At 28.3% G+C, this 26,236-nt stretch overlaps 1 protein-coding gene across 2 annotated transcripts in view; it reads left to right on the top strand.

Annotated features, from left to right (window-relative positions):
• Positions 1–457: 457 nt before the first annotated feature.
• The window catches only part of LOC129974878 (histone-lysine N-methyltransferase SETD1B-like), a 29,724-nt gene continuing 3,945 nt past the window's right edge, over positions 458–26,236 (top strand). Inside the window, exons 1-15 of one of the 2 annotated variants that reach the window (XM_056087652.1) lie at positions 458–570; positions 1,932–1,958; positions 4,215–4,456; positions 5,823–5,959; positions 7,044–7,148; positions 7,710–7,980; positions 9,543–11,737; positions 13,904–14,077; positions 14,178–14,247; positions 15,251–15,391; positions 17,045–17,285; positions 17,740–19,004; positions 20,960–21,117; positions 22,303–22,431; positions 25,323–25,580. In XM_056087652.1, the coding sequence (XP_055943627.1) occupies positions 5,825–5,959; positions 7,044–7,148; positions 7,710–7,980; positions 9,543–11,737; positions 13,904–14,077; positions 14,178–14,247; positions 15,251–15,391; positions 17,045–17,285; positions 17,740–19,004; positions 20,960–21,117; positions 22,303–22,431; positions 25,323–25,580 (5,142 nt within the window). In that variant the 5' untranslated portion in view covers positions 458–570; positions 1,932–1,958; positions 4,215–4,456; positions 5,823–5,824. Of the gene's footprint in view, positions 571–1,499; positions 1,843–1,931; positions 1,959–4,214; positions 4,457–5,822; positions 5,960–7,043; positions 7,149–7,709; positions 7,981–9,542; positions 11,738–13,903; positions 14,078–14,177; positions 14,248–15,250; positions 15,392–17,044; positions 17,286–17,739; positions 19,005–20,959; positions 21,118–22,302; positions 22,432–25,322; positions 25,581–26,236 lie in introns of those variants that run through there. The other variant, XM_056087651.1, reaches the window with a different exon arrangement.

Here is a 26,236-nt window from a genome sequence, read left to right as displayed (position 1 = left end):
CTGTAACATTTTATTTTTGAAGAAATGCCAACGTAATACAGATATGCAAAGATTCGACGCCAAAGTTGGCGATCTACGTATCATAATGACGCCGCGTGCGCCATAGCATCAGTATCAGTATGCTATGCTTGACAATACAGCTGTTGCAAATGGGAGGCACTTATAATCAATGTGGTTGGATGTCTGAATATGTGTTTAATATTTCATCACTGCCTTTACTCCTGCGTATTTCACCAAAAGAACGATCTTTTTTGAAAAACTCTCATCGAAATTAGTGTTCGTTTATCGACTTCGTGAATATTTACGATGCAGAATCAAAATGTGTTGTTGAGGTATTCAGTAACCTTGAATTATGAATTTTTAAAGAAAATTTGTAATTGTATACAAGTACATTCTCACCTATTTTATATTATCAGAAGGGGAAACTTTTTGAAATTCTGTTTCCCAGTTAAAAACTGGATCATTCAAAACTCTTTATGGCCGACTTGATAAATGAAACTGTGTAATGGGTGTATACCAAAAATGCGAAGATATATCTGAAAAGGACAAATGATTACTTTGATAAATCAGGTAATATTTCAAAGGTAAATTTTAAGAGTGTGAATATATTCGCTTTCAGCAACATAATATAAAAAAATTTACAATTTTTTTTAAACACGTAATGTGTACTTTTCACCTTGAGTTGAGGTATTTTTTCTCACAAAATAAACATACGTCATTATAAAATATTGCAATTTCTGTATGCTTTAAATTCATTACATAAGTTATATAATTTTCTACACATGCAAGCAATGAGTAATAATACCGTAGATATTTAGAAAACATATCAAGTTTAATCCTCGAGGTAGTCACAAGGCAAATTTGTCTCGTCGTAACGGATCTTTTGGGGTATCGGTTACTGCTTGGTGGCTTAGTATAGCCTCTCTGTAATGGAAGTAGGGGTTGTCCACAAATTATCTTGTGCTCTTAATTCTTTTTATCTCTTTAAAAAATATTCCTTTTGTCAAATAAATAAAGGCTAAATACTTTGCCACTAGATTTTAATGAATTAACACTTTTTTACTCTTCTGTTTAATATTTACTACCGTTAATTAAAAATGTAGTTATTCGATGCTTCTATTTTTTTCTCAATTTCTTAACAATTTTTAAACGATTTTTTAACTCTATAATTAGTCATTAAATCATTTAACTGTATTAAATCATTTAATTTCAACCACATCACCAAAAAATTTTATTTCTGATTATAATTTTGTTTTTGTAAGTTTGCAGCAACGAATTTTTTAAAAAAAAAACCTTCTTTTATCTTTTTTTGTTGTTATCATAAAATTTTGTTTTTTGTAGTGAAGGTCGGTATCTGATTAATGTTTTTATATTGCTAGTTTATAATTATTAAGGAATAAGTTATTTAAAACAATTCGTCATTTATTCGTGCAAGAAGTGATAAAATTTCGAAACTGTATCCGAGTTGAATAGTTTATTAGTAAACAACTAACCTCTACTCGATCGCTATTGGCTTGAGAATTATGGGAAACGCCACTAGGCTATGTTGTAATAAATATTGTAAGATTTTTAACTGTTAAAAAGCTCATAATTCGAAATATTTCGTCAACTTTGAAAGAGTTTCGAATTTACGTTGCCAAGAATTGTTTTAGAGTTAATTTTCTGAAAATAAGAATCCCGCGAAAAAATTTGTACGACCATCACCGTTTGTAAACATAACATAAATTTCCTAAATAGGTTTTCGGCACTGATCAGAAATGCGTGATCGTGATTAAATACTTTAAAATAATTAAATCTGGTAGCAGTTATAATATAGGCACCGTCTTTTCTGTTGAGAATAACGTAAGAGCGAGTTTTGTTTACTTATATTTGAAATTGTATCAACATAATCATTTGGCGGTTTTTCTAATAATTGTGTTTATTTTTTCTAGGTATCAAGATTTGTTACTTTGGATATGGTAAGTGTAAGGAAAACAATGATCTGGTGTGACAATTCCTGTTTGTAAACAAACAATTTAGGTCTGATATTTTTGATACTTGTCTTTATAGTATTTTCAATGAAAGAGTAAGTATCAGGTGTCAAAAAGAGTACTGTTTTCATTTGTATTTGATACTCTTGAAGAAAAACTTTTTAATTTTCAAGTATGTATTTATATAGTGTATAGGCTTCAATTTATTTAATGAGTATTAAAATTGGAATAAAAGGCAATTACCTTAATTTAGTAGATGTAAATAATTAGAGCTTGTTTACATACGTTAATAATATACATATATATATTTGATTAGCAGTTTTAGGTATACAATAATTATTTTTAAGTTTTTATACTTCCTATTTTAAAAAGTTATAATGATAAATTTTTAAATTTGATTTTCAATTAAGAATTAATAGCAATTTTTGTAAAATGAGCAAATCATTTCAAATTTTTTAAAATTCAGGAAAAACATATGAATGAATCTTTACTTGGTTTTCATTTCAAAAATTCTTAATTCAATATCAATATATATTTTAAATTTTAGAAACATTATTATATTTAAATGTATTTAAGTTTTAATATTTAAAAATTAATAAAAGTTTTAATACTAGGAATAAATTATTTTACTTCATTTTGAGATACAGTTCATCTGTTATGAGCAGTGTTCCCAAATTAGTTCCAGTTACTTGGAAAGGTTTTTGATTTATAATATTTATATATTCAACATTATTTTAGGCTTATCAGGATGGATTTTACTATTTGAAATCGTAAAATAATAATAATAATGGCATTTGAGTTTGTTTCATCTCTTAAACTTGCATTCCGTATCATTTCGAGAGTGACAAGATTTGACATGTTAGTAGTAAGTTGTCACTAGTAATAGTTATAGTTGTGATGGAGCTATTCCAAACATTCCAGAGTATCCTGGGTAAACTGATTGACAGTTGTTTTGAGAGTATTGAAGATGGAACTGTGGTTGAGCTGTAATGGCCATCACCAATTATAATATAATCATTCCTGCTAGAGGTACATTCTGTCATTGAAGTAGAGGTTATTTTGCCCAACAGGTTAGCAAGTACTACCTGCTTTATCAATGGCTTCTTATTTCCAAATTTGTTGTTTTCTGCTAGGGTCATGGTAGTTTTAAATCTGACATGAAATTTTAATTCTCACTTTAAAAGGCTGATACTTGCTACCTGCTTTTTTTCATTTTGGAGAAGCGCAAAGAAGTGACTCAGTCGACAAACAACAATTGATAACTAAGCTTATTTGCTGAATGAAGTTAGAGAAAAATATATGTTTGTGTTTTTATCTGCTTTAATTCTCTTTATACATAGACAGAAATTATTTATTGTTTATTTGGAGATAAACATGATATATTGATATAATTACAATGAATACTTAAAAAGCATAATCAAATCTGATATACTGGTTTGGAAACTAGTTATTGTTTTTATGAAATTCTTGTCATCTTTGATCTCTTGGAGTTAAAATTTTAATCCTATTATTTTGATGTAATAGCTTTCAAATCTGAAAGCTAAAATTAAATCCTCTGTTTTTAAGTTGTAATAAAACTTTAATAAATTTTAGATTTTTTCTTTCTTTAGAAGGTTTTGTAAAATTGCTAAAAAAAAAAAAAAAATGAAAATTGCCAGTTAGTTAAAATCTCAAATGGAAATTAGAAATGAATTTGCTTAAGTTATTTTCTTTAATTTTTCATTTATTTAGAGAACTTATATAAAACATCCTGCTTTTATAATTTTTTTAATCAATAGTTCTCAATATTGAAAAATATTATGGAAATATAACAGAATTAATCCATTGGCTGTTGACTATGTAGCACCTGTACTTCCCTAAAACTATGATATTTGAATGTACGTAGAGCAAGTTTCTAATGTTCTAGCCCTTATTGATGAAACTCATTACAACTTTTTATATTACAACTGCCTCTAAAAATTACTGTATTGAAAGTTGCATTTAAAATAAATGATTATTATTATTCTTTCTTTATACTCATTAACATAAATAATCCTCTATTTTTTTGATAACTTTCTAAAATTAGTTTAAATGAAATTTCTCTAAATATAGAATTTTTAGCATTTATCAGAACTTAATAATTTTAATATATGGTTGATTTTGAATATACTTCTTTTAATATGACATATGACTTTTTGCTATTTTTTATTTATTTAAAGATAAATCTGAATTAGTACTAACGTGTATTTTATTCATTTTTTTTAGGTGATTATTGCCCATATTCATCCATTTAACAAATTCATGAAATGTTAAACCTCTTGTCTGTTTGTATTTGGCAACTATCTAATCTATCAATATGTTTAACAATCTTTGGGAGAAGAAAGCAGATGTGAACTGTATATTGGATAGACCAGAATTTAACAATGTGTAGATTATTTCTTTGTGACGAAATTGAGTTTTATATTAAACAGTTACTAACTGCTTGGTATATTCTAAGAAAGATAAAGGTAAAGTATGAAATTATATTTTATTAAATCATAATCATTTTGCATCTATTTATCTTAAAATACCATACATTGTTTGATATTATTTAGTTGTCTTTAAAACATATTTTCACAGTTGCAACTTATATTTAATAATTACTAGATTATTGTTATATCCTAATGAACTATTATATTTCTGAATACAATGATTGGGGCATTATAATCCATGTAATATCAACAGGCTTTCTCATTTCATTTATTTATTTCATGTAGAAATATTTTTAACTTAAAAAAGTAATGCAAATAGTAAATAATGTTAATAGCATTTAAATCAAAATTTGAAATATATGGTTTTAATTTATGAATATTGCATTTAATTAGGTTATAACTATGCAATACATTCAGTTAACTTTTGCTCATAATCCGATGATTTTATATAAAATACAGCTAACTTAAAAAAATTGTTTTTATTGTTTTTCGAAATTTCTCTTTAAAAAAAATTTTTTTTCCCTTCCTATACTAGTTTATGCTATTGTAATAATTGCAGCATATTTTCACTAAATACTTAAGCATTATACACCAAATGTAACAATGTTTGTAATTAAAACTGATAAAAAAAAAACTTGTTTGAAGCATGCTTTGAAAATATGCTGATTAAACAAAATAAATTCAACTCTTTAGTAATCTTGTGGTTATTGGACCAGAGAACTCATTTCATTATGTCGAAGTTAATTTAAAGTAGATGTTTTTTAATGTGTTTACTGTATGAATATATGTAAAAACATTTTTAAGCAGTTTCAAGAAGAAGACAAATTTCATTTTTTTACTTCATATATTCCATCCCAGAATGCATAATTTATGTACAAGAAAGAAGCAACAGGATATGTCAGTCCATGACATGAAGAATAGAGAAAGAGGCCCAAATATTTTTCCTCAGTGCTTTTATACTATGAGATTCTGATAGGGATTTCTTTTACATGTGTAGACTTAGGAAAGGAAAATATAGGTGTCGAAAAGAATATGCTAAGCATGACAGATTTTTATCCCATCACTCGGACTTTGAGAACTTCCTGATTAAAGCAGTTTTACAAAACTCATGTTGGATTAATTAAATAAAAAGGTGGAATTGTATCAGGAAATAAGAGAATGCTTTAGCATGAAGTTCATATAGGTTGAATTAAAATAAAAATTTGGAAATTAATTAAATTGGATTTTTAAATATCATTTCACACACATTCATATATATATATGCACACACAAGTAATTAAAAATATTTTTGCTTGATACAGGTATTGTTTTTTTTAAATATAATATTTGTTTATTTTATAATATAAAACCTGTTGTATTTATTAGTAGAATAAATGTATTAATACATTGTTATATTTTTCAGAAATGAATGGGGTGAGGCCAGTACATGCTGACCTATCTGAAAAAAGGAAACGGAACTACAAATTAATTGTTGATCCTCTTTTAGTGAAAGGGAAAGGGACAGAAAAAATTTATAGATATGATGGCATTGTACCAGGAGTGAGTTCTAGAAAATCTATTTGTTTTGTAGTAATTGTTTTTCCACATTAAATTTATAAAAACTATATATTTTATAAAAATTTTGAACTTTTAAATGCAATATTACAAAACACGAAATAGAATTTCAAAAACTGTGAAAACATTAATACCTTGCTATTAGGAAGTAGTAATCAAAATTGTGCAAATGAATCAAATTGCCTCTCATTTTAAAATACATGTTATGCCAAATATTAATCACATAATTGTTACTTTTTTCTTCCAATAAGGTCTGAAAAGTTGAACTTTTGCATAATTATCACCTTTATAGTGTAGCTTCAGAAGACATTTATTTAAATTTTTACAACTAAAGTGATATTAAAACATGTTTTTCCTGAAAGTTGATATTTTGATCTTAGCCTTTAGTTCCAGAAGAAAGAAAATATTTCTATGAATAGTACAAAATTAAATTTGAAAGAACAGTTTCTTTTAAATATATAGTTAAGGGTCCTATTTTTTGCGTACTAATCTAGTTTTGTACGGTATAAGAGTTTAACAAAGAAATCACTTCTTAACTTTGATAATCTAAGATAGCTGTTACATTCCATTATAAACTAGATTCAAAGGAATGAATCCTTAGGAACATTTTCTTACTTTTGAGCCAGTTTTCAGTCTCTTGCTTCCCTTCTATATGGCTGTGAGATGGTCATGATGTATCTGTTACTTAAATGAAGCTAAGAAATTACCTACAAATCAATGCAATAACCTTTTCCAAACTATTGACATCTCGGAAAATTAATTTGATTTTTAATAATATTTTTTTATAAACTAATTTAAGAAAATACTGCTTAAAGAATAATAAAGCATGATTATTCGTTTTGCTTGAATGCTTTACTGTCAAGCCTAGGAGGTACCTGAAATAGTATATGCATCACATGTGTGTAAAAGAATTAAGTAGTTAATCGTGGTGAAGTTTCATAATGAAAGGTACTAATTTATTTGGTGATATATTTTTGTGAATGAATAGTATACAGATAAAAAAAATTGTATTATGTATAAGTAATTTGTCACCCCAATTTTTAAAAAGTAAAGTCTATTATTTTCTCAGCTGGAAAAGTACTATCCACCCATACAAGTCAGAGATCCTCGCTCAAGACTTTCCACTCTTTGGGCCAAGTCTGAGCCTGCTGACCTTATTGTTCCTCGATTTAAGGTAAGTATTAATTTTTAGTGCATGCATTTATTATAAACTTTTATTTCCTATTAGCAAAACCAGAATTTGTGCAGTATTATATTATTTTCAGAAATTAATTATCAGCTAATGTATATTAATTTAATAAAAAAAATTTGATTCCGGATGAATATTATCATCTGATAGTGAACATGAGAAAAATTGCTTTTCAAGTTTCATGTTTACAGTAATATATTATAAATTAAAGAATAAATAAGTAGAAGATAATTACAGTAAAATTCTTTTTATTATACTAAAATTTTCTTTTTATTAGTAGTAAAAATAGTGTGCAAAATGACACATTTCCTTCAGAATGCAGATTTTGTCGTTTTCAGAATCATATTTTATCATTCTTGTTAACGATTGATTTTTTCAATATAATATTTCTATGAAATTCTTAGTATCTCAAATGCTTTTTGTAAAAATTTATTTACTATAGTGTACATTTAATTATATGTATTTTATTTCTTTGTGTTATGTATAGTTAGTTGGTAAATGATTTCTTATGTGTGTTCAAACATCTTTTATTATTTATTTTTCTAGATTGATGAAAACTATGTTGGCATTCCTCCGCCAGTACAAGTCACGATTAAAAATTTAAATGATAATATCAACAAGCAATTCCTGGACGACATGTTAAAGAAATATGGGGAAGTGGAACAGTCTCAAATATACTATCATCCCAGAACTCGAAAGCATCTTAGACTTGCTCATGTGACTTTTAAAACCATTCATGCTGCCAGAACCTGTGTTGATAAATTAAATAGAAGTACTGTCATGGGAGATGTATTGAACGTGTATTTAGACCCATTTGGTAAGATGTTTTAATTAATAGGTGGAAAAAATTATAACTTCAGTATTTAATATATTATACTGAAGTCGTTACACATTAATAATGTAGCTGTAGTTCCTTTGATATTGAAATGACTAGGCATTGCATAAATGTTGACTACTATAGTGTTAAATATGTGTCATTAAAATGTTTTACATGGTTATTTTTATATCAACAGAACTTTTGTCATGCAGCATAAGTAGAATCTTTCTAATGCTTGATAAATGATTTTTCTGTATAGTTTGTCCTATAATAATAGAGCTGATACCTTCTGTTTTATGATTCAATCTGCAGAAAATATAGCATTCAAAATTTGTACATCATATTTTCCATCTATCTATTTCAGTTAAGTACATGTTGGAAAATAAAACTGTAAATTTATGTTTCACAGAAAAAAATTATACTTCATTTATCATATATATTAGTATGACGATAAATTCAAATGTCAATCCACTTACAAGATTGTTGCCAGTTTTAAAAATTCATTGTATATCTTTATAACATATTAGTAACGATGAACTTTACTCTGCAAATTTTGTGAAAGCCTGCAGTTCTTTGCAAAGTTTTTTCCCCATAGCTTTGTCTTCTTATCATCTTTGTTTTTGTTCTTCATCAAATTTATTTTTCCTTGCATATGTTCGATTATATTGACTTTATCAATACAAGCCTTCATTTCAGTTTTCAGTCCATTTATAAATTTCATATATTCAAAAGTTTGATTTTTATTTTGCTGATTATTTGCATAAAATTTTTTGCAGCTACAAATGTTTTGTGTAATAAAAATTTTAATATTTTGAGCAGAATATTTGAAAATTAAATTTTGAGTTTTTCCACTCTATGTATTCATTAAATGTTAATTCTTACATTTTTTTAATACAATCCATCTTTATTATTAAATGATTTGTTTTTTAATGTTCTCAAAAAATTGTTTCCTTTTTTTTTGAGATATACAATAAAGGATTAATAACATAAGATAATAATTCATATTAAAATTAAAAGAGAAAAATTTTGTGTTATGTTGCTAATTTTATATTTGCTTGTAATAATATTCTTTAATTTAAGAAGAAAATATAAACAATATATATATATTCATTTATCAAATCATAATGGTACCATGGGGAGGCATGCTATATAATCATTTATTTGAAAAATCATTCCTCTGCGAAGAAAGACAAAAAAGGCAGCTCTTCTCTTAAGCATAATTTGAGCTCATTATTAATTGCCAAATTGATGTAAACTGTCGTTTTTTACAATTTTTATTCAAAATATAAACTAAATAAAATTTATAAAAATGTCTTGAAACTGACAGTAAAGTAGTAAAACTTGAAATAGGATGCTAATGTTTACAAAATAATAGGATGTTATATAAGTGATTTCTTTAAGGAAATATATACACTTAAGTTTGAAAACTACCGTCTCCTGATAGAGAAGGAGATAAAGTATTATTATCACTCGGTTATAAGATTTTAAGGTGATAATTATCAGTGATAAAATGTTATTATTACATGTGATATTTTTTTTTTTTTTTTTTTTTTTTTCCCCAGGAAGAGACTGTATGACTATCTATGAAGAAATTGTTTCTGGCAGGATCAGAACTAGTTCAGTGGGCGAAGAGCCTCATGTTAATATTTGTGACCCTAGGAGGAGGTTGCCATCATTTGACAAGAGTAATGAAAATATTTTAAACAGAACTATTAGAGATCCTTCTCGATTATATAATACAGACCAACTAACTCCATTAGGTTCTGACTATGGATATGGTTCTGAAAGTTTACTTAGCAGCCGAATGTCTGATAGAAGTATGAGTGTGCAGTCAGACATAAACTATCCATCTATGCATTCAACACCTAGTCAGTTGAGTTATGATTCTGGATTTGGTTATAAATATGGTGTTCAAAATTCTGTGTGCCAGAACAAACCACCGACCCCAGTCCCCAGCGCTGCGATAAAAAATAATGCTTGGGACAAGATACCTACAGCTCCATGGGGAGAAGCATCTTCTCCTTGGGAGGGCAATAACTCTCCTAGCTGGGATAGTCGAAGTACAAAAAGACATATTACACCACCTACAACCCCTGTAACTGTGCCAAAACAGAGTCCTATACGAGAGAGTTTAGATACAAGAATTGAGCTTCTACTGAAGCAAAGTGAAGGAAAGGCTGGTTTCTTGGGGCTTGGTGCTGTGTCTGCACAGTTAAATGATGTATCTATCAGCTCAGATTCAGCTAAAAATGATAAATCGTCAATGCAACCTCCTGTACCACCTTGGGTGCATGAAGCTCCTCCATTACCTCCTGATTCTTCACCTTTACCCCCACTTCCTGAAACTGATGAGCCACCTCCTCCTCCTCCAGAAGAAATTGAAGTTGTTCTTCTGTCTACACCACCATCACCTTTCCTTAGTTTTTCTCAATATCATAAATGGGCTATTGTCACTGCTGATATTGATTCTGGGAAAGTAACATCTCTTGAAGATATAGTAATCCGTGATGATGCACTTCTGGAGCATCCTATATCTTTGAAAGGAGTTCGCCTATCTGGTATTAATTTAAAAGCAGATAGTTTAACAACAGAAAAACCAGATGAGTCTCCTATTTTACAAGATAAAGGTGATTCAACTCCAGTGAGAGATGAGTTACCAATAGAGGAGGAGGAGGAAGAGGAAGATGATGACAAAATGTCTTTGTCACCCATCAGTGATGGCGAAAACAAATTAGAATTGCATATTCCAACTATAATTGATGGATCTGTTCAGGGTCCTCCAGTACAAAAACCAATGAATTCTGTACATACTTCTTCTTCTGAAGCAAATTATAATACTTTGTATTCATCTCAAAATGGCCCAAATTTATATGGAGTGACCGAATCAGCAGCACCAACATACCCTAATTATGGGAGTACAGGATCTGCTACTTATCCTGGAGCACCTGCTAATACTTCTATTTATTCTACAACTCAAAGAACATTTCCATCTCAAAGCGTGTTTACAACTCCACCACCACCAATTCCGAGGGCTCCACCTCCTGGAGCACCATGTCCTCCGGTTCCTGGAGCTCCACCACCTCCAGTACCAGGAGCTCCACCACCTCCTGTACCAGGAATTCCTCCTCCACCAGTTCCTGGGGCTCCACCACCTCCCCCTGGTGCTGGAACTGCAGCACCTTCAGTAGCAAATGTACCACCACCTCCGCCTTTACCTTTTCTCAGTGGCCAAAGTCAATCAAGTTCTCAGGCTGCACCAACAAGTCATCCAATGTATCCAAGTGAGCAAGTACAACTTATGGCACGCATGGGTATTTGGAAACCTGGCATGGGTTCTGGCATGACTGCTTCGTCATCTACTTTCAGTTCAGGTTACACTCAAACGTCATATCCTCCTCGTGAGAATTATTTTAGTCAAGCACAAACCACACCTGCTGCTACACCAAGACCAGCATTTCCTCTATCTTCTGTGCCTTTGCCACCACCTTCTAAAATAGCCGAAATGGTAATGAGGCCCCCACCTGGTTATCCCATAGTTTTACCACCACCCCATATTCCGCCACCGTTTTCTACTGCTTTTCCACCACCACCTATTAGAGTTACAGATCCCCATGCACCAACAATTAGTGGTGTTTTGGCTTCTGTAATTAAAGAAATGAAACAAGTGATGAAAAAAGATATTAGCAAAAAGATGGTGGAAGCAACTGCTTTCAAACGATTTGAACAGTGGTGGGATGAACAAGTACATCAAGAAAAGGTTAGCATTTTTTTAAAGGTATTATATGTACATGATTGTTCAAATTTGTTTTAATGTTAATTGTAAAATCATGTTTCTTACATTGTTTTATTTATATAATCTTTCAACACCCAGTGCAATTTATCATTATATGCAATTTTTTTATGTATATGTTATTTTAATGTGTTTCCATAGGCTTTCTTGTATATCATTATATAAATCATGTTTGATAGTTACATTTTAAAAAGTAAAAAGTTTGATAAAGTTTTTTCTACTTTATCAGTTTCTATGAACAAAGATGGTTACTTTTTCATGAATAATGAAATAAATATGAAAAATCAAAATGATGGATACATATTAAATAATTCTTAGGTATTGTCTAGATAGGGTTGCCATGCCACTGGGAAAACAAGGAATTTAAAACTCAACAGAAAAAAGAAGAAAAAGGGGGGGGGGGAAATGTTGGAAAATTTAAAAATTTTCATAAAAGCCATGAAAATGCAGGGAATTTTAAGTTTCTTATTTATTTATTTCCATCTCGAAAATGTCAATCTCTAGAGATTGAAAGAATAAAAGATCATAGTTGTATCTTCTGAAAGCAAAACAATACCATTCTTGATTATGTAATAAGAAACTCGTCCCTTTTCTACTCTCTCCTCGTTTTTTCTGTATAGATCAGTCCAGTTTCGATTTGCAAAATAGGTGTTCTTTTTCTATGAGATTCCCGAATTGCAGCTGATGAGCATGTATGAGACTTCTGTGACTGCATGAAAGAATAGAATACATTTTTCCGGCCGGAACATTCACGCTGCGGAAAACGGTACATAGTCTACCATACTCTAGTTTATTATTTGAGAAACTGGCAGCTTATTCAGAGTAGGTCAAAGAATTTTTTTTTAACAATGAACTACACAAAATCCGTATTTAATACGACTTAAATGGATTTTTAAAAAAATTCTTGATTTTGCTGAATGTGTTTGAGGAATTCCATAAAATCGATTTGTTGTGTACTTTTCTCTTTTTAAGAAGATAATAAGCTTAAGTAATATATAAAAACAGGCTTTTACTAGTCATGCCAAAAGAGGAAAGCATACAAGACTACTTGCCAGTTCAAAACAGTTGTTATTGATGTTGAACTTGTCATCTTCTCCTGTATTCCATTTAGATATTATTTCAAATCAGAAAACTTCATATTTAATTCTCAAAAATAACTGATTTCGAAATTTTTGCTTCACGGACAATAATTTAAAGCTGAATTTTTTTATGGGTATTAAAACTCTTTGCATTACATTCGTTTTTTAATAGTGTTCAATAATATATCGGAAATATTTTCACAAATATTCACTGAAAGTGAATAGCTAAAATATGTACATTAAACCACATAAAAATACTGTATCTTATTTGATAAGATTAATTCCATGAAAATGATGACTAAAAAAATCTACAGAAATTACTGCCCAAATACATGAATTGGCAAAAATTAATTTTAAAAATTAATCTAGCTTTGTAATGTTTTGTGTTTTTTTCACCCTAGTCCTTAATTTTGTGCAGTTTACATTTAAAGAACATTAGAGGTAATATATCCACCTACCTTAATATACAAATTTTGTCTTGCTAAATTCTAATTACCAAATTAATATTTTTTTTTTTTTGTAAGTGTAAACTATTTTTCAATATGCTATTATTGCAAAGAATATTAAATTGTTGCTTTCTTTCCTTGCTTTTTCCACTCCTTAAAATCATATTGCATTACACCAAGCACATGAGTGCTGTTCGCGCATCTCTTCGTATCTTGAGTATATGTACAGGAAAAAAACCCTGCATCCCCCCCCCCAGATTTGTGTGGCAGCCCTGCTATCCATTTGAATCTGGTGTAATTTTATGTTGGTAAAATCTTCAAGATAGAATTTCTGCATGATACAACTATTAAATCTTGTAATTTCTAAATTCTTAATGTCAGATTTTTTTTGAACAATAGCATATTATTTTTATTAGCATTCAATCAATTTGTTTCATTTATATGAGGAATAAAATTTGTTATTTTTCTATTATCTCAATAGTGATTATTTAAAATAAAGGGAAATAAAGTGAAAAAATAATTTTGATGAAAGTTACATAATTTTTTCTTTTATGGATTTTAGATTACAGTATAATTTTTAAGTTTACATTTTTCTGATATACCTATAGCTTAAAAGTGCTGGTGATGCACCTGTGAAAACACCTGAAAAAACACAACCTCCTGCATTTTCTCCTCTCTCTGCTCTATTTGATAAAGACCGTTCTTCATTTGGTTTTGGCATGGAAAGCACAGGTATTGGCCTTGGTTTGAGAGCTACAATGCCTAGAATGCCATCATTCAGGGTAAAGATTTTATTTCTGTCTTTTCATTAATTTTGAAGTGTTCAATTTTCTTCATCTAAAACTTGTTTAAAAATCTAACATTTTGTTGATATTTTGATAGAGGAAAATAATAAAAGCACCATCTCCACCTCCATTGGATGATGAGGACAGTAAAAAGGCAGAAGAATCAGGTCAGTTTTATTTTATAAATATTATTAACTAATAAACCCAGTTGTATTGTTCATGATGTAAATTTATTATTAAAGGTGAATTATATAACTGTCATAAAACTTTCCTTAAAACCTTTTTTAGTGTAGAATTTTGGTGTAAAATTTGAAGTACTTATTACAAATATTTGTAGCATAAATCAAATCAGCTCTTGCCAGTTGCATGTTCTTCTGTAAATGTCATATCCAGGAAAATAAAATTATATTTAGTGTTTGCACTTGCTGAGATTTTAAATATGCATGGATATATTTTTAAATATATAATATTTTTAATATAAAGATTTCTTTTACATAAAATATTAATTAATATTCCCTTATTTTTAGTTTTGCTCTTTAATTAATATAAGACTATCAGTTACACAAAATAATATCTAAAAATTGTCAAATTTTTTATATAATTTGCAAATAATATTAAAATTTAAATTATGATGGCTAATAGAAATTTTGACACAAATAAATGACATAATTTAAATTGTATATAAAATTTTAAACCAATAATAATGACAACATGAAAGATACAATCTTTTCTATATACGGAACCATAATTTTTAATTGTTATGAAGCCTATCTTAGACTCCACAGTATTAATGTATAAAATTTAAAAAAAAAAAAATCTTTTCTATTTTTTAGATTTTTAAAGTATGCATATTATTTATGAATATAAATAAATGAAATTGCATTGAATTTTTCAAAAATTCACTGCTGAATAAATAATATTGTCTTTATCATTCTTGTAAGTTCGTTGTTTTTGTTTCATATAAATTTAAAGGAGGAAAAAATCCACATTTATTTATAGATGTGTGTGTATACATATATTTTTCTTATTGTTTTTGTGAATGAAGTTTAAAGTTTCTAATTAGGTGAGCATTTTACTTTGTGAGGATTGAGAATTCCATTTGCAGTTTGCAGTATTATGTATGTCAGATGTATGCATTTAGTAATTATTGGAGGAAATATGTTCCTACAGATACTGAAAAGGTTAAATCGGATTCTGATGAAGAGAGTTCTGTTGTTGTAAAACGACGACGTGTTGTCTTTTCATCAGATGAAGAGGATGAAGATCAAGATCAAAGTTCACAAGAAAGTGAAAGTGAAAAAGGCGATTCAGGTAGAAAATAAAAATAAATAAACTTCCTATTTTAACATTTATTTTGGAAAGTAATAGATAATGCACAAAAAAAATTATATTATAAAATTATTTTTTTTATATAAATGTCTCAAAACTACATTTTTTTAAATATTGTATTATTTTATGTAGAATCAGATTAAGTGCATTATTGAAACTAAGCAAATGTACTGATATGCAGACAGCATTTACATCAAACTGAACAATATAAATCAAAAGCATTTTTTTATTTATTCATTTAACAAAATTGATATTAAAAAATAAGTTGATGTACTAATTGTGTAAATAGGCAAATTAAAACTGAAAACAGAGATGTCTTTAATCCATCATAATATAAATCTGTTATTTAATCATTCAGAAAAGAAAGCATTCTTGCAGCCATTGCAGTTGATATCTAAATTTAGTAATATTTGCAGTACTGGTGTTAAATTTCTTTCAAATTGCATTATCCAACTTTTCAATAAAAATAGATATGTACTTTTTCAATTCTAAAATATTTTGGAATCCTATTCATGGTTTATATAATTGTACATTTAGATTGCATTTTTATTGTTTTAAATATAATTTTTGTTGATATTTGCATCTTTGCCAAAATTAATCGAATACTAATAGTAGAATTTGGTTCTTTAAAACATTTGACTGTTTTCTTTAAGTAACAAATATAGTATAGTTCTGTTAAGTAAAAAATATATTAACTAAAATTAATTTATTATCATTACAATAACCAATACAGTGTAGCTTCAGAAAAAATTATATCCAGTTAATTTGCAAATTCTATAGCATTTTTGTTATTGTCATGTAATATGTAAGGAAGCAAGTTTGCTGTGGTAATTTTAGAAAATAGAATTAATTTGCAACTTCCATATATTTTCTTACTTATTGGAGGTGGCTTTATTGTATGTCACAATTTAAAGCAAAATGAGAAATAGAATCCAAACTACAGTTCAGGAAGTAGCATTTGATCTCTTGCTGAAATCTTTCGCTGGAATCTGTAGAATTACTTCTGAAAATTATCCTCCAATAAAACAAAATCAGTTTTAGAAAGTGTTTGCTACTCTTTTGTATACAATACTTGTAATTTTATTAATGACGTCTAATCTGATTATCAAATGTGGTTTTTGATGTTACTTGTAATCATTTTTCTTTCTTTTCCTTTTCTTTTTTGGTACAAAAAAAGCTTTTGAACTTCAGTTGTTGGTCTGTACTATTGATACTCCTTTACTATTGTAGTATGACCATCGGGATTTTCATTTTTATTGTATGTTTCTATGCCTAGAAATTACAAAACACATTTCAGGATTGTGTTATTATTCAGATAAACACAATTACAATTAGATAGATTTGATGATCATGTAAAACTCATCAAAGTGTAAAGAAATATAAAGCCTAATTCTCCTCTTTAATTGTTGTTTCATGGCAATATTATTGTGATCCCCACCCTTTCAAACAAGGCAAGATGATAATGAAACATACAAACTCTTCCAGCCTGTGTGTTGTATAGACATAATTGTTAAATTACTTAAATCAATTTATTATTATAAATAACCATTATAAGTTTTTTTCTCAGTTTAATATTTTCTGAAAAATGGAATGATTTTTTTTTTCTTTTTTTTTTTTTCCTTTTTTTAATAACAGATGAGGAATCCAGTTCTGCTGAAGAGAGCTCAGATTCTGAAAGTGTTTCTGATGAATCTGAATTTGCTTCTGATGAAAGTGAAGAAGAATCTAATGATGAGGAAGTTGCAGAGCCTATTGCCACTGATGATGACAGTTTAAGTGTTCAAAAACTCTCTAGTCCAATCAAGAAAGACAAAACAGAAATTGAGTCATTGGATTCTGAAGCCATTAGCAAAGTGGAAGCAGAAACTGACAAAAAGTAATCCTTTTATTCAAATATTATTGTTTATAAAGCCCCCACTCCCTTTGAATTTAAGTATTTTATCAGCTGGTTCTTATCAGGACCAAGATAATAAAATTATGTTTGATGACATTAAGTTGGAGAATTTTTTATGTCTATATTTTATGTCTGAAATTGTGTTTTTATATTTACACCATATTCTCACTTCGTGAAATTTTTAATTTTTTAAAGATTGCTTTTAAGCCTTACCTATTCTGTTTTATGATATATAATATTCACTATTTTTTCTATTATTCTTTTTAAAAGTATTAAATATGACTTATTTAAATATAAATATTATATATCATTGTTTCAATAAATTTACCTATCTTCCAGAAATTATTATTTATTTATATTTCAAAATTTGTGAACTGTTTTTTAAATAAGTTGTTATTTGACTATATCTTTAATACAAAATTTATCTTTTATTTAGGAAAACATCATTTACAGGCCTTTTGGATGAATCGAAGTCTAGGGAAATTGGAGACAGTTATTCAAGTAATGATGAAGCATTCTCTGAGATTGCCAGTACACCAATTGCTTCTCAAGATACAGAACAAGAAAAAATGGAAGTCAGTGACGATCTTGACGATATTTCTGAAGGTGAACTTCCACCAAGTGATAAGGAGGAGATGGAAGAAAGCAAAGAATCTGAGGATATTGAAGAAAAGGAATCTGAAGATATGGAAGAAGATCGGGAATCTGACCTAGAAGAGAAGGATCAGGCTATCGAAAAAACAATTCTAAAGGATAAGGAATCTCTAACAGTAGTTTCAAAGATGGACGAGGCTGAAATGGTTGTAGATGAATCCATGGACACAAGTTCTTTGAAACCTCTTATATCAGAACAAATACAAGAACCAAGTCCTGAATCCAGGGCCAAGGAAGCATCAGAATGCTTGATGGAATTGGCTTCAATTTTTGCTGATTTTGGACGCCAGGCATATGTTGAACCTGTTACAGAACCTAAAGAGGCAAGTAATGAAGCTAAAAGTGATCTATCTGAAATCAGTGCTAAACAAACGATTAAAACTCCTGATAAATTAATGAATGGAGAAATTGATATTGATTCTGAAGCTACATTATCAGCTGATGAAACGGCTGATGCTTTAGCAGAACTTGAGGAAGAATATTCTTGTCGGAAAATATATAATAGTGCTGCTAGCCAGTTGATTGCAGAACATAGCTATTGCTTGCCTCAACCTACCAAACCTAGTGAACCAATTCATAAACCAGTCCATGAACAGAAACTTACTTCTGTAGATTCTGTGATAGATTCAGTTGTTCGTGGTCCAAAACAGCAGTTAGTTGTAGACCATGAATATACTAAACCACGGGCTGTAACACCACCTTTTGTCAAGCCTATATCGCCTGTGAAAGTTCCTTCACCAAAGAAAGAAATAAAGAAAACTAAAGTAAAAAGAAAACGGCATTCAAGTATCAAAAACATTCAAGAAGTGAAATTAGAAATCAAACCACCAGAAACTACATATATAAGGCCTCCTGAACCACAGTCTTATTCAGGCCCCATTTTTGAAAAACGATCAGTTATTGATGAAATGATTGTCTTATATGGATTTTTGAAAAATGGCTTAGACCAAGAAGATATAAATTATCTACAAAAAAGTTATGATGCATTACTGCAAGATGATGCTCAAGGCTTCTGGTTAAATGATACACATTGGGTCGACTATCCAGATATCCTTTTATGGATTTTTTTTTAAATTTAACTATCTGTTTCAAATATTCTTATACTTTTACTGGATTTTTTATTCTTATCACTATCATAGTTTTAAATTTTCATCCATGCAGTTTGAATTATGTTTTAAATTGATTTTAAAAAAGCATATTGTTACATATGCAGTAAATAACAATATTAAAAGCATATTGTTAAATATTAAAAATAGCATATTTAATGGTCATTGTTAAATATTAAAAATAGCATAAATAAAAGGCATACTTACAAGCAATTAAAAATAACATATTTTAAAGCTTATTGCAATCGCTATTAGCTTCTATGTTAACATTTATGTTTGAATATTTGTGAACATTTTGAGTTGGTAAGTAAATGAAATGTGGCTTTTGAAAAATGTTTGTTTATATTATTATTTATCCAAACATTTTAAAGGATGACTGCGATCTCTTTAAAATACATTATATTGCTCTGTAATTATAATAATGTAATTATATTAATAGAGTGTTTGAATTTGAATACATTTAGTTCTAACTTTTTTAAATTAACAAGATATCTTTCTTTGATAACAGTTTCGATTTCTCTAATTTTAACTAACTTTATACAACATTTATATAAAAAAAATCATTCAATAAGTTTCAAAATTTGGGGAGCAGTACTCCTCTCTTTTCTCTCTCTTATTACAATTGATAAACTTTATTTCTTACCTGAATCCTAGCTAAAATTTTCCTTTTAGCCTGTAAAGGCATATTTGAAAGTAAAACTGTGAGTTTTTCACTGTCAGATTATAAAGTTGCTGCCTCTTGGTCATATGCTCATGTTGAAGCATGCTTCATCTGACCCATTCTAAGGATATTTGTCCATATGCTAAAACCTTAACAAAATCTACTCCAAAAAGTTTCTGAGCTTTATCTTTCTGATCTGCACTACTCTTCACCTGAAAACCATTCAAGTCTCATTGTTTAGCTTTATGGTGGAAATAGAATAAAAAGTAATCATTATGAGTTCCTATTTTTGTCTGTGATTATGTATCTCTATATTCAAGATAAGAAACAAATAGTACTAGATTTTGTACTTTAAATTTTTTTTCTGCGAGGTAAGAATCTTATATACCCCATGCTAGTAAAGACATTTAAAAAAAAAAAAATGTTGTAAATAGATTATCTGATTTCTGCATAAAAGAAAAGAATCTTCTTTTTTTATAGGTGTAATTAGTTTTGTGAGAAATGTAGTTATACCTTTTTTTTCCCATCTTGCATACAAAGAAAAGGGATTGTAAACATCAAAATAATTCAGTTTTGGAATTTCGACACATTCACAAGATTTGGACATCCTTAAATCGGAAAAACACATATTTGGAATAATATCTGTCTCTGAACATGAAAACACATTTACTGAACAAATGAAATGTGGTATGTGATCTTTACTACAAATTTTGGATAAAATCTACCTACAAGAAACTTTTTCATTTGTGAGCATGCTAATTGTGTGTGTGTGGGGGGGGGGGTACAAAATACTAAATGGATAAAATTTGATACACATTTCTTCAGAATCGTAGATATGTTTGGATTTTGGACCAGATTAGTCAACACCATTTGTCAATTTTTGAATGCAAGTGAGTGCCATTACTAAAATCGTTCAAAAATGCATTATATTGTGTCAGTATTGCTGGAAGTTAGAGGAAGAGGGACACTTGCTTGTGTTTTCATACTTCCTGCATGCTTAGTTTATTAATCTGAGTGCTCATTTTGCCCAAGGTCTCTTGTTTTCATGCAAGGTGGGGGAGAGAACTTATTTATTTAGAATCTATGAGAAATTATTTGAACTGTCACAAAGTAACATCTAATTGGATCTGTAAGAACTATTGCAGAATCTTTTTTAATCGCATTTAGTAGTTATGAGGATTTTTGATGAAGAATTTTTGTTGAGGTTTTATATATTTTTCTTAACAACTGCTTACCTCCTGTGCCATCTCCGCCAAAGAAGAAGAAGAAAGATGAAGGGATGCGCACTCATTTATCAGGCTGTGCCAGGTGTGAAGGCTACTATAAAATTGATGATAAAGAGAAGGCTGTATATAATCATGGTGCAATATCTAGCTTGGATAATGATGGAGAGGTAAGAATCTCTGTTCCTTCAGTAATTGTTTTTACTCATCTTTACCATTTATTTAAATGACTCTTTTATAACTCGAACATTGTTAGCTGACATGAGTGATGGTAAATTTAAAATTAATGTAGTTTAAAAATGAAGTTTTTGCTTGAATATCCCCCTTGTATTCAATTGCAGTTATGGCAAATAGATAATTAATACTGGAATTTTGTAATCTTATTAAATTTTTCTGATGGAGATTTTCTTTTACTTTAAAAATCCTACAAATTATAATTAATTATTATAATTATATTTTTTTCCCAAAATATTCTAAAACTATTCAGGAATAATGTAACTTCTTGCTGTTTTGAAGTATTACAATCTTCAAGCCTCATTGAAGAAAAAGTAGAAATGCATTATGGAAGCAATTATACTATCTGATGGCAATTGTATATGCCATGATGTTTTATACGAATGCATGTTTATTACACAATAGAATTTGCAGTGTTCAATGTATTACATGCTTATGAAATTAGAGAATTATTCTCATAAAATGCAATCTTATTGTAAAAATGGAAGAGTGTGCAACACACTTTTGAGTCTAGATTATTCTTCAAAACATTTAGTGTATTGTTTCCAAGAAGGTATAAAAAAATAGGCAGTTTGAATCTCATATTATGGGTTAATCTATAAACTAAACCCAGCTAGTGGAACATATAGAATAGGAAATAGATTTTATTTTTCTTAGTAAAATCGATGAGTATGATTTTGAAATCCATAATTTAAAGTAGTTGTATTTTTTTGCATTACGGCAATAATAATAATATTTCTATTCCTAATATCATGCTGCATTGATATATTGGTTCTTTTTGTCAACATAATTACAATTTTGAATAATAGCTTGCAATATTAAAATTTGTTAGCAGAATCAGTTATAAATTAGTATTTTGATCCTTTCCACCATGAAAAATTTCAAATTGTCCTCAGAATTAAATGTTTTGATTAATATCTTCATTTTTTCTAGAATGTTATGAATTGGTCACTGCACTTTTATTGAATACTATCAGAATGTGTAAACTTGATATTTCTTATTTGGATTTTTCAAAGGTGAACAGATATGTAATGAATTTAAGAATTGTCCTTACCTTCTCATTATTGTATATAAAAAGAAAAGAAACTTTTTGTTTCTAAACTTACCATTTTATTTTTTAGGATCCAGCTAATAAAGCTAAAACAACAGCTCAATCCAATCGAGAGGCACGATCAAATCAGAGGAGGTTACTCACATCTTTTGGAGAGGCTGATTTTACAAGTGACTTATTGAAATTCAATCAGCTGAAGGTAAATGAAATTGTTATTTTGTAAACATTGTTTGATCGAAATTTATCTTCTAGATAATAATTTATTGAAAATTTTCATTAATTTTTTTATGTTTGAGAGCTAGTTTGAAACCTTTGTTTTTACTTTCTCATATTTGAAATGTAAAAAGAGAAAGTTTTGTCACTAACATATTTTATCTAAAGATTTTGATGAATCACATGTATTATTTTTTCCAATCTTCCTAAAAAAAATGGTATTGTGTCTATTAATGGATTAGACTGTCTCTTTAAAGCATGGGTGGGAGAGGGGTTACAAGTTTAAAATTTGATAAGCGATACAAGGTTTTTACTGTAGAATTGTTGATTTCTATCAAATTTTGGATATTATCTATTAACAGGACCTGTCGATCCATGCTCAAAAATAGTAGCACATTAATTCAAAAGCATAACAAACTGGGTGCATAAAATTTTACTTGCTTTATTTTATTTTTTAATACTCTAATTAAAAAAAATTCATGTTTTCTTATAAAAGTCATATGCATGACATGGGGGTTACCATTTGATAATTTTTTTAGTAACACAGAAGTAAATGTGCATTTTTTTCCCCTGGTTAAACTTACAACATTTCCTGGACTTACAACTACTAACTATAATTTTCTGGTTTTCTACCTATTCAAAATTACATACAACATACATTATTAGGAACAATTTTTTGAATTATTGAATAGGAATGAAATATATCTTCATGATTTTTTTTTTAAATGGTAAATACTGCATAATAAATGCTAAAAATACTGCATAAGAATTTTAAGAAACGTTAAAAGTGCTCTTTACCATACAAATTTAAATTATGTTAAACAAAAAAGATTATAATGATCTTTGCTCAAAATTTTAAAACATTTCAATAACTAATTAGTGCTTTTTGTATAAGTACCAGAAATACACATTGCAGCATAAATATAAAAATAGTATGATTATGTGCACTTAATAATACATATAATAATAAAGATTTAAATAAAAGAAATTGTGAAAATATTGCATTAAAATTATGAGGTAACTTTTACAATTACTTTTTTAATTGTAAAAGATTAAAGTAACAACAATGAATTGTTTACAATTTTTAATTGTTGTTACTTTTTCGAGGCAATTATGAACAATATTTTTTTAATTAAAAATTTATGCTTTTATAACTGAATAATTTTTTAATTTCATTTATTATTACAATTAATGCTATATGTAAGATAGTAAATTATGGATAAAAATTTCAGTAGCAAATAACAATTGCTTGTTTATTACACTTAAAATGCAAGGAAAAAGAATACAAATATTAATTATTATTAATTTTAAAATTGAAACATGAATAAAAAAAATACTTGGTTTAAAATAACCAGTTCTGCTTTCAGTAAATTAAAAAGTTTTAAAACCTTCTTTTGCAGAATTTTGAAACCTGCAATTTCTTCTATCTTTTTGGAGCTACCTGGAGAATTTAAATTTTGTTATTTAATTGGCTTTTTTTTTTTTTTTTTTTTTTTGCTTTTAATTTTTTTTATGTGATACTCTGATTCTCTTTTCTTTCCAGATTTTCCCTTTCTTCTTTTTATATTCTTCATATTTGGCTCATGAATTCCTCACACTTAAATTTTTTTATCGCTTCAAAATTATTTATTTCACTATTTACTTGCATATTGTCATTAATAATTTTTCATGCTATCAGTGTTTGGTCTTTCATGTTCTCTCATAGATCATCTTTATTGACTGGAAATCCTCTCTCAACATTATTATTATCATGAGAAAGTATCATTATCATCTTTAACAATGATATGACATTATAGCAAAGTTGTGAATTCAAAGCAGGTTGAGCCAAAATTTATTCACTCTCTCTGTTTGGAAAGTTGAAACAGAATTTTTTGAAAGTTTCATTAGTATTGCTGTTAACAATATTTATCAGCATATCACTCTTCTTTTCATATTAAAATTCCAAAAAGTCACCATATTCTTGAAAGAAAGCTGATCCAGTCTCCTCTTGTGATGATATTTTTGGAGACAATGGGTTTTAGGTGTAATGAAAGGATTGTGTGAAATTCTATCATCCTCAATTTTTCCTGATAGATATTTTTATAAATTTCCATGATTTTTACAGCTCAGTAAAATGTCCTGGTTCTATTTGTCACCCTGTATCATGATCACTTGTGAAAAACTCAAGAAGAGTTGAGGGAGTAGATACATATCACTATCTGCTTTATGGCAAATATTTTTTGAATATTGAATATATTTTTCACATTAAATAATTATTGATTTTATATTTACAGATCAGATAGTTTCATATCTTGAAAACTCGCATACAATTTTGTATGTTTGTTAATATTTGCATTCAGCTGTGATGCTGAAAATATTTTTATAGTTTAGTATTGAGTTGAAATGCCCACTTTTGTAAGATTCTTTTATTTTTATTATTATTTATTTAGTAGTAGTCACTTTTGGAAACAAGTAAGTTCGGTGAGGATATTGGTTATATTTAATTTGAGTTAAACCTTTTAGATAAACTTCATGCCTGTGATTTGCTCAAATTATCATATTAAAGCTGTATTTTATAGTTGCCTTACATGTGTTCAGTTTATTGTGTAAATGAACCTTTTTAATGGAAGGCCAGTCCTGTAATATTCATAACATCATGAAAATGTCTGGTTAATTAAAATTAAGATTTTTAAAGAATTACTCTAAGCGATTATTCTCACCATCTGAGGTTATATATATATGCCAAACATCATATTTGTAGTCAAATCGTTAATGTGATAGCTGTAGGTCTGGTCTGTAGAATGTCAGCACAATTATCCACATTTTTCTTTACTATCAGTAAAAAAGTCCCCCCCCCCCTTCTACAAACTCATTCTAATCTATTCCATTTTACTTTAGTTCCGAAAGAAGCAATTGAAGTTTGCTAGAAGCAGAATTCATGACTGGGGGCTTTTTGCCTTGGAACCAATTGCAGCAGATGAAATGGTTATTGAATATGTGGGACAAATGGTCCGACCTTTAGTAGCTGATATGCGAGAGAAGAAATACACTTCATTAGGGGTTGGAAGCTCCTATCTGTTTAAAGTTGATGTAGATGGTATCATTGATGCTACTAGATGTGGAAATTTGGCCAGGTTCATAAATCATAGTTGTAATGTAAGTATGAATTATGGATTACAGCTGTATTAAATCAGTTCATTTTAATCTTATTTCAAGTAGGAGGAGTTTATTTGTAAAGACAAATTATAATTCAAATTTTTTATTCTTTTCAAAGTGAATGGTACTTATTGATTGAGTAAGTAGTTATTTAATTATTGATTAAATAAATGATTTAGATGGATTTGAAATATTTTTAAATAAATATTTTAAAATTAAAATTCACTAGTATGAAAAAGTTGAGTTAGTTAATCTCTAATGCGATTTATAAAATGCTATCTTGATTTCAAATTTGTGGATTTGTTAAAATTTATCAATTTATAATTAATTTAATGCAGTAGAAAAGTATTAATTGTATTTTTAGCATTCTTGTAAACCTTTTGTGCATTTCCATTTTTTACTTTTTTTAATAAGTAACATTGAAAATTATTAGAAATTCAATATTTGTAATGTCGCTTTAGATTATTTAGTAAGTGAAAATAAATCTAATTGTACTTAAATTTGGTAATCAAACATATTTTAGCTAATAATGTATTTTTAAATGATTGTTGTAATCTAAGCAGTAATTAAATAAGTCTCCTCACATTTTCTTGGATGTAAGCATATATCATTTTGAATAAAGAAATACTCCTTTTGTAACTGGTGTGGCAAAAAAT

The sequence above is a fragment of the Argiope bruennichi genome, chromosome 7, assembly GCF_947563725.1.
Source record: "Argiope bruennichi chromosome 7, qqArgBrue1.1, whole genome shotgun sequence".
Lineage (NCBI taxonomy): Eukaryota > Metazoa > Arthropoda > Arachnida > Araneae > Araneidae > Argiope > Argiope bruennichi.
This window is presented reverse-complemented; position numbering and strand designations above follow the sequence as displayed.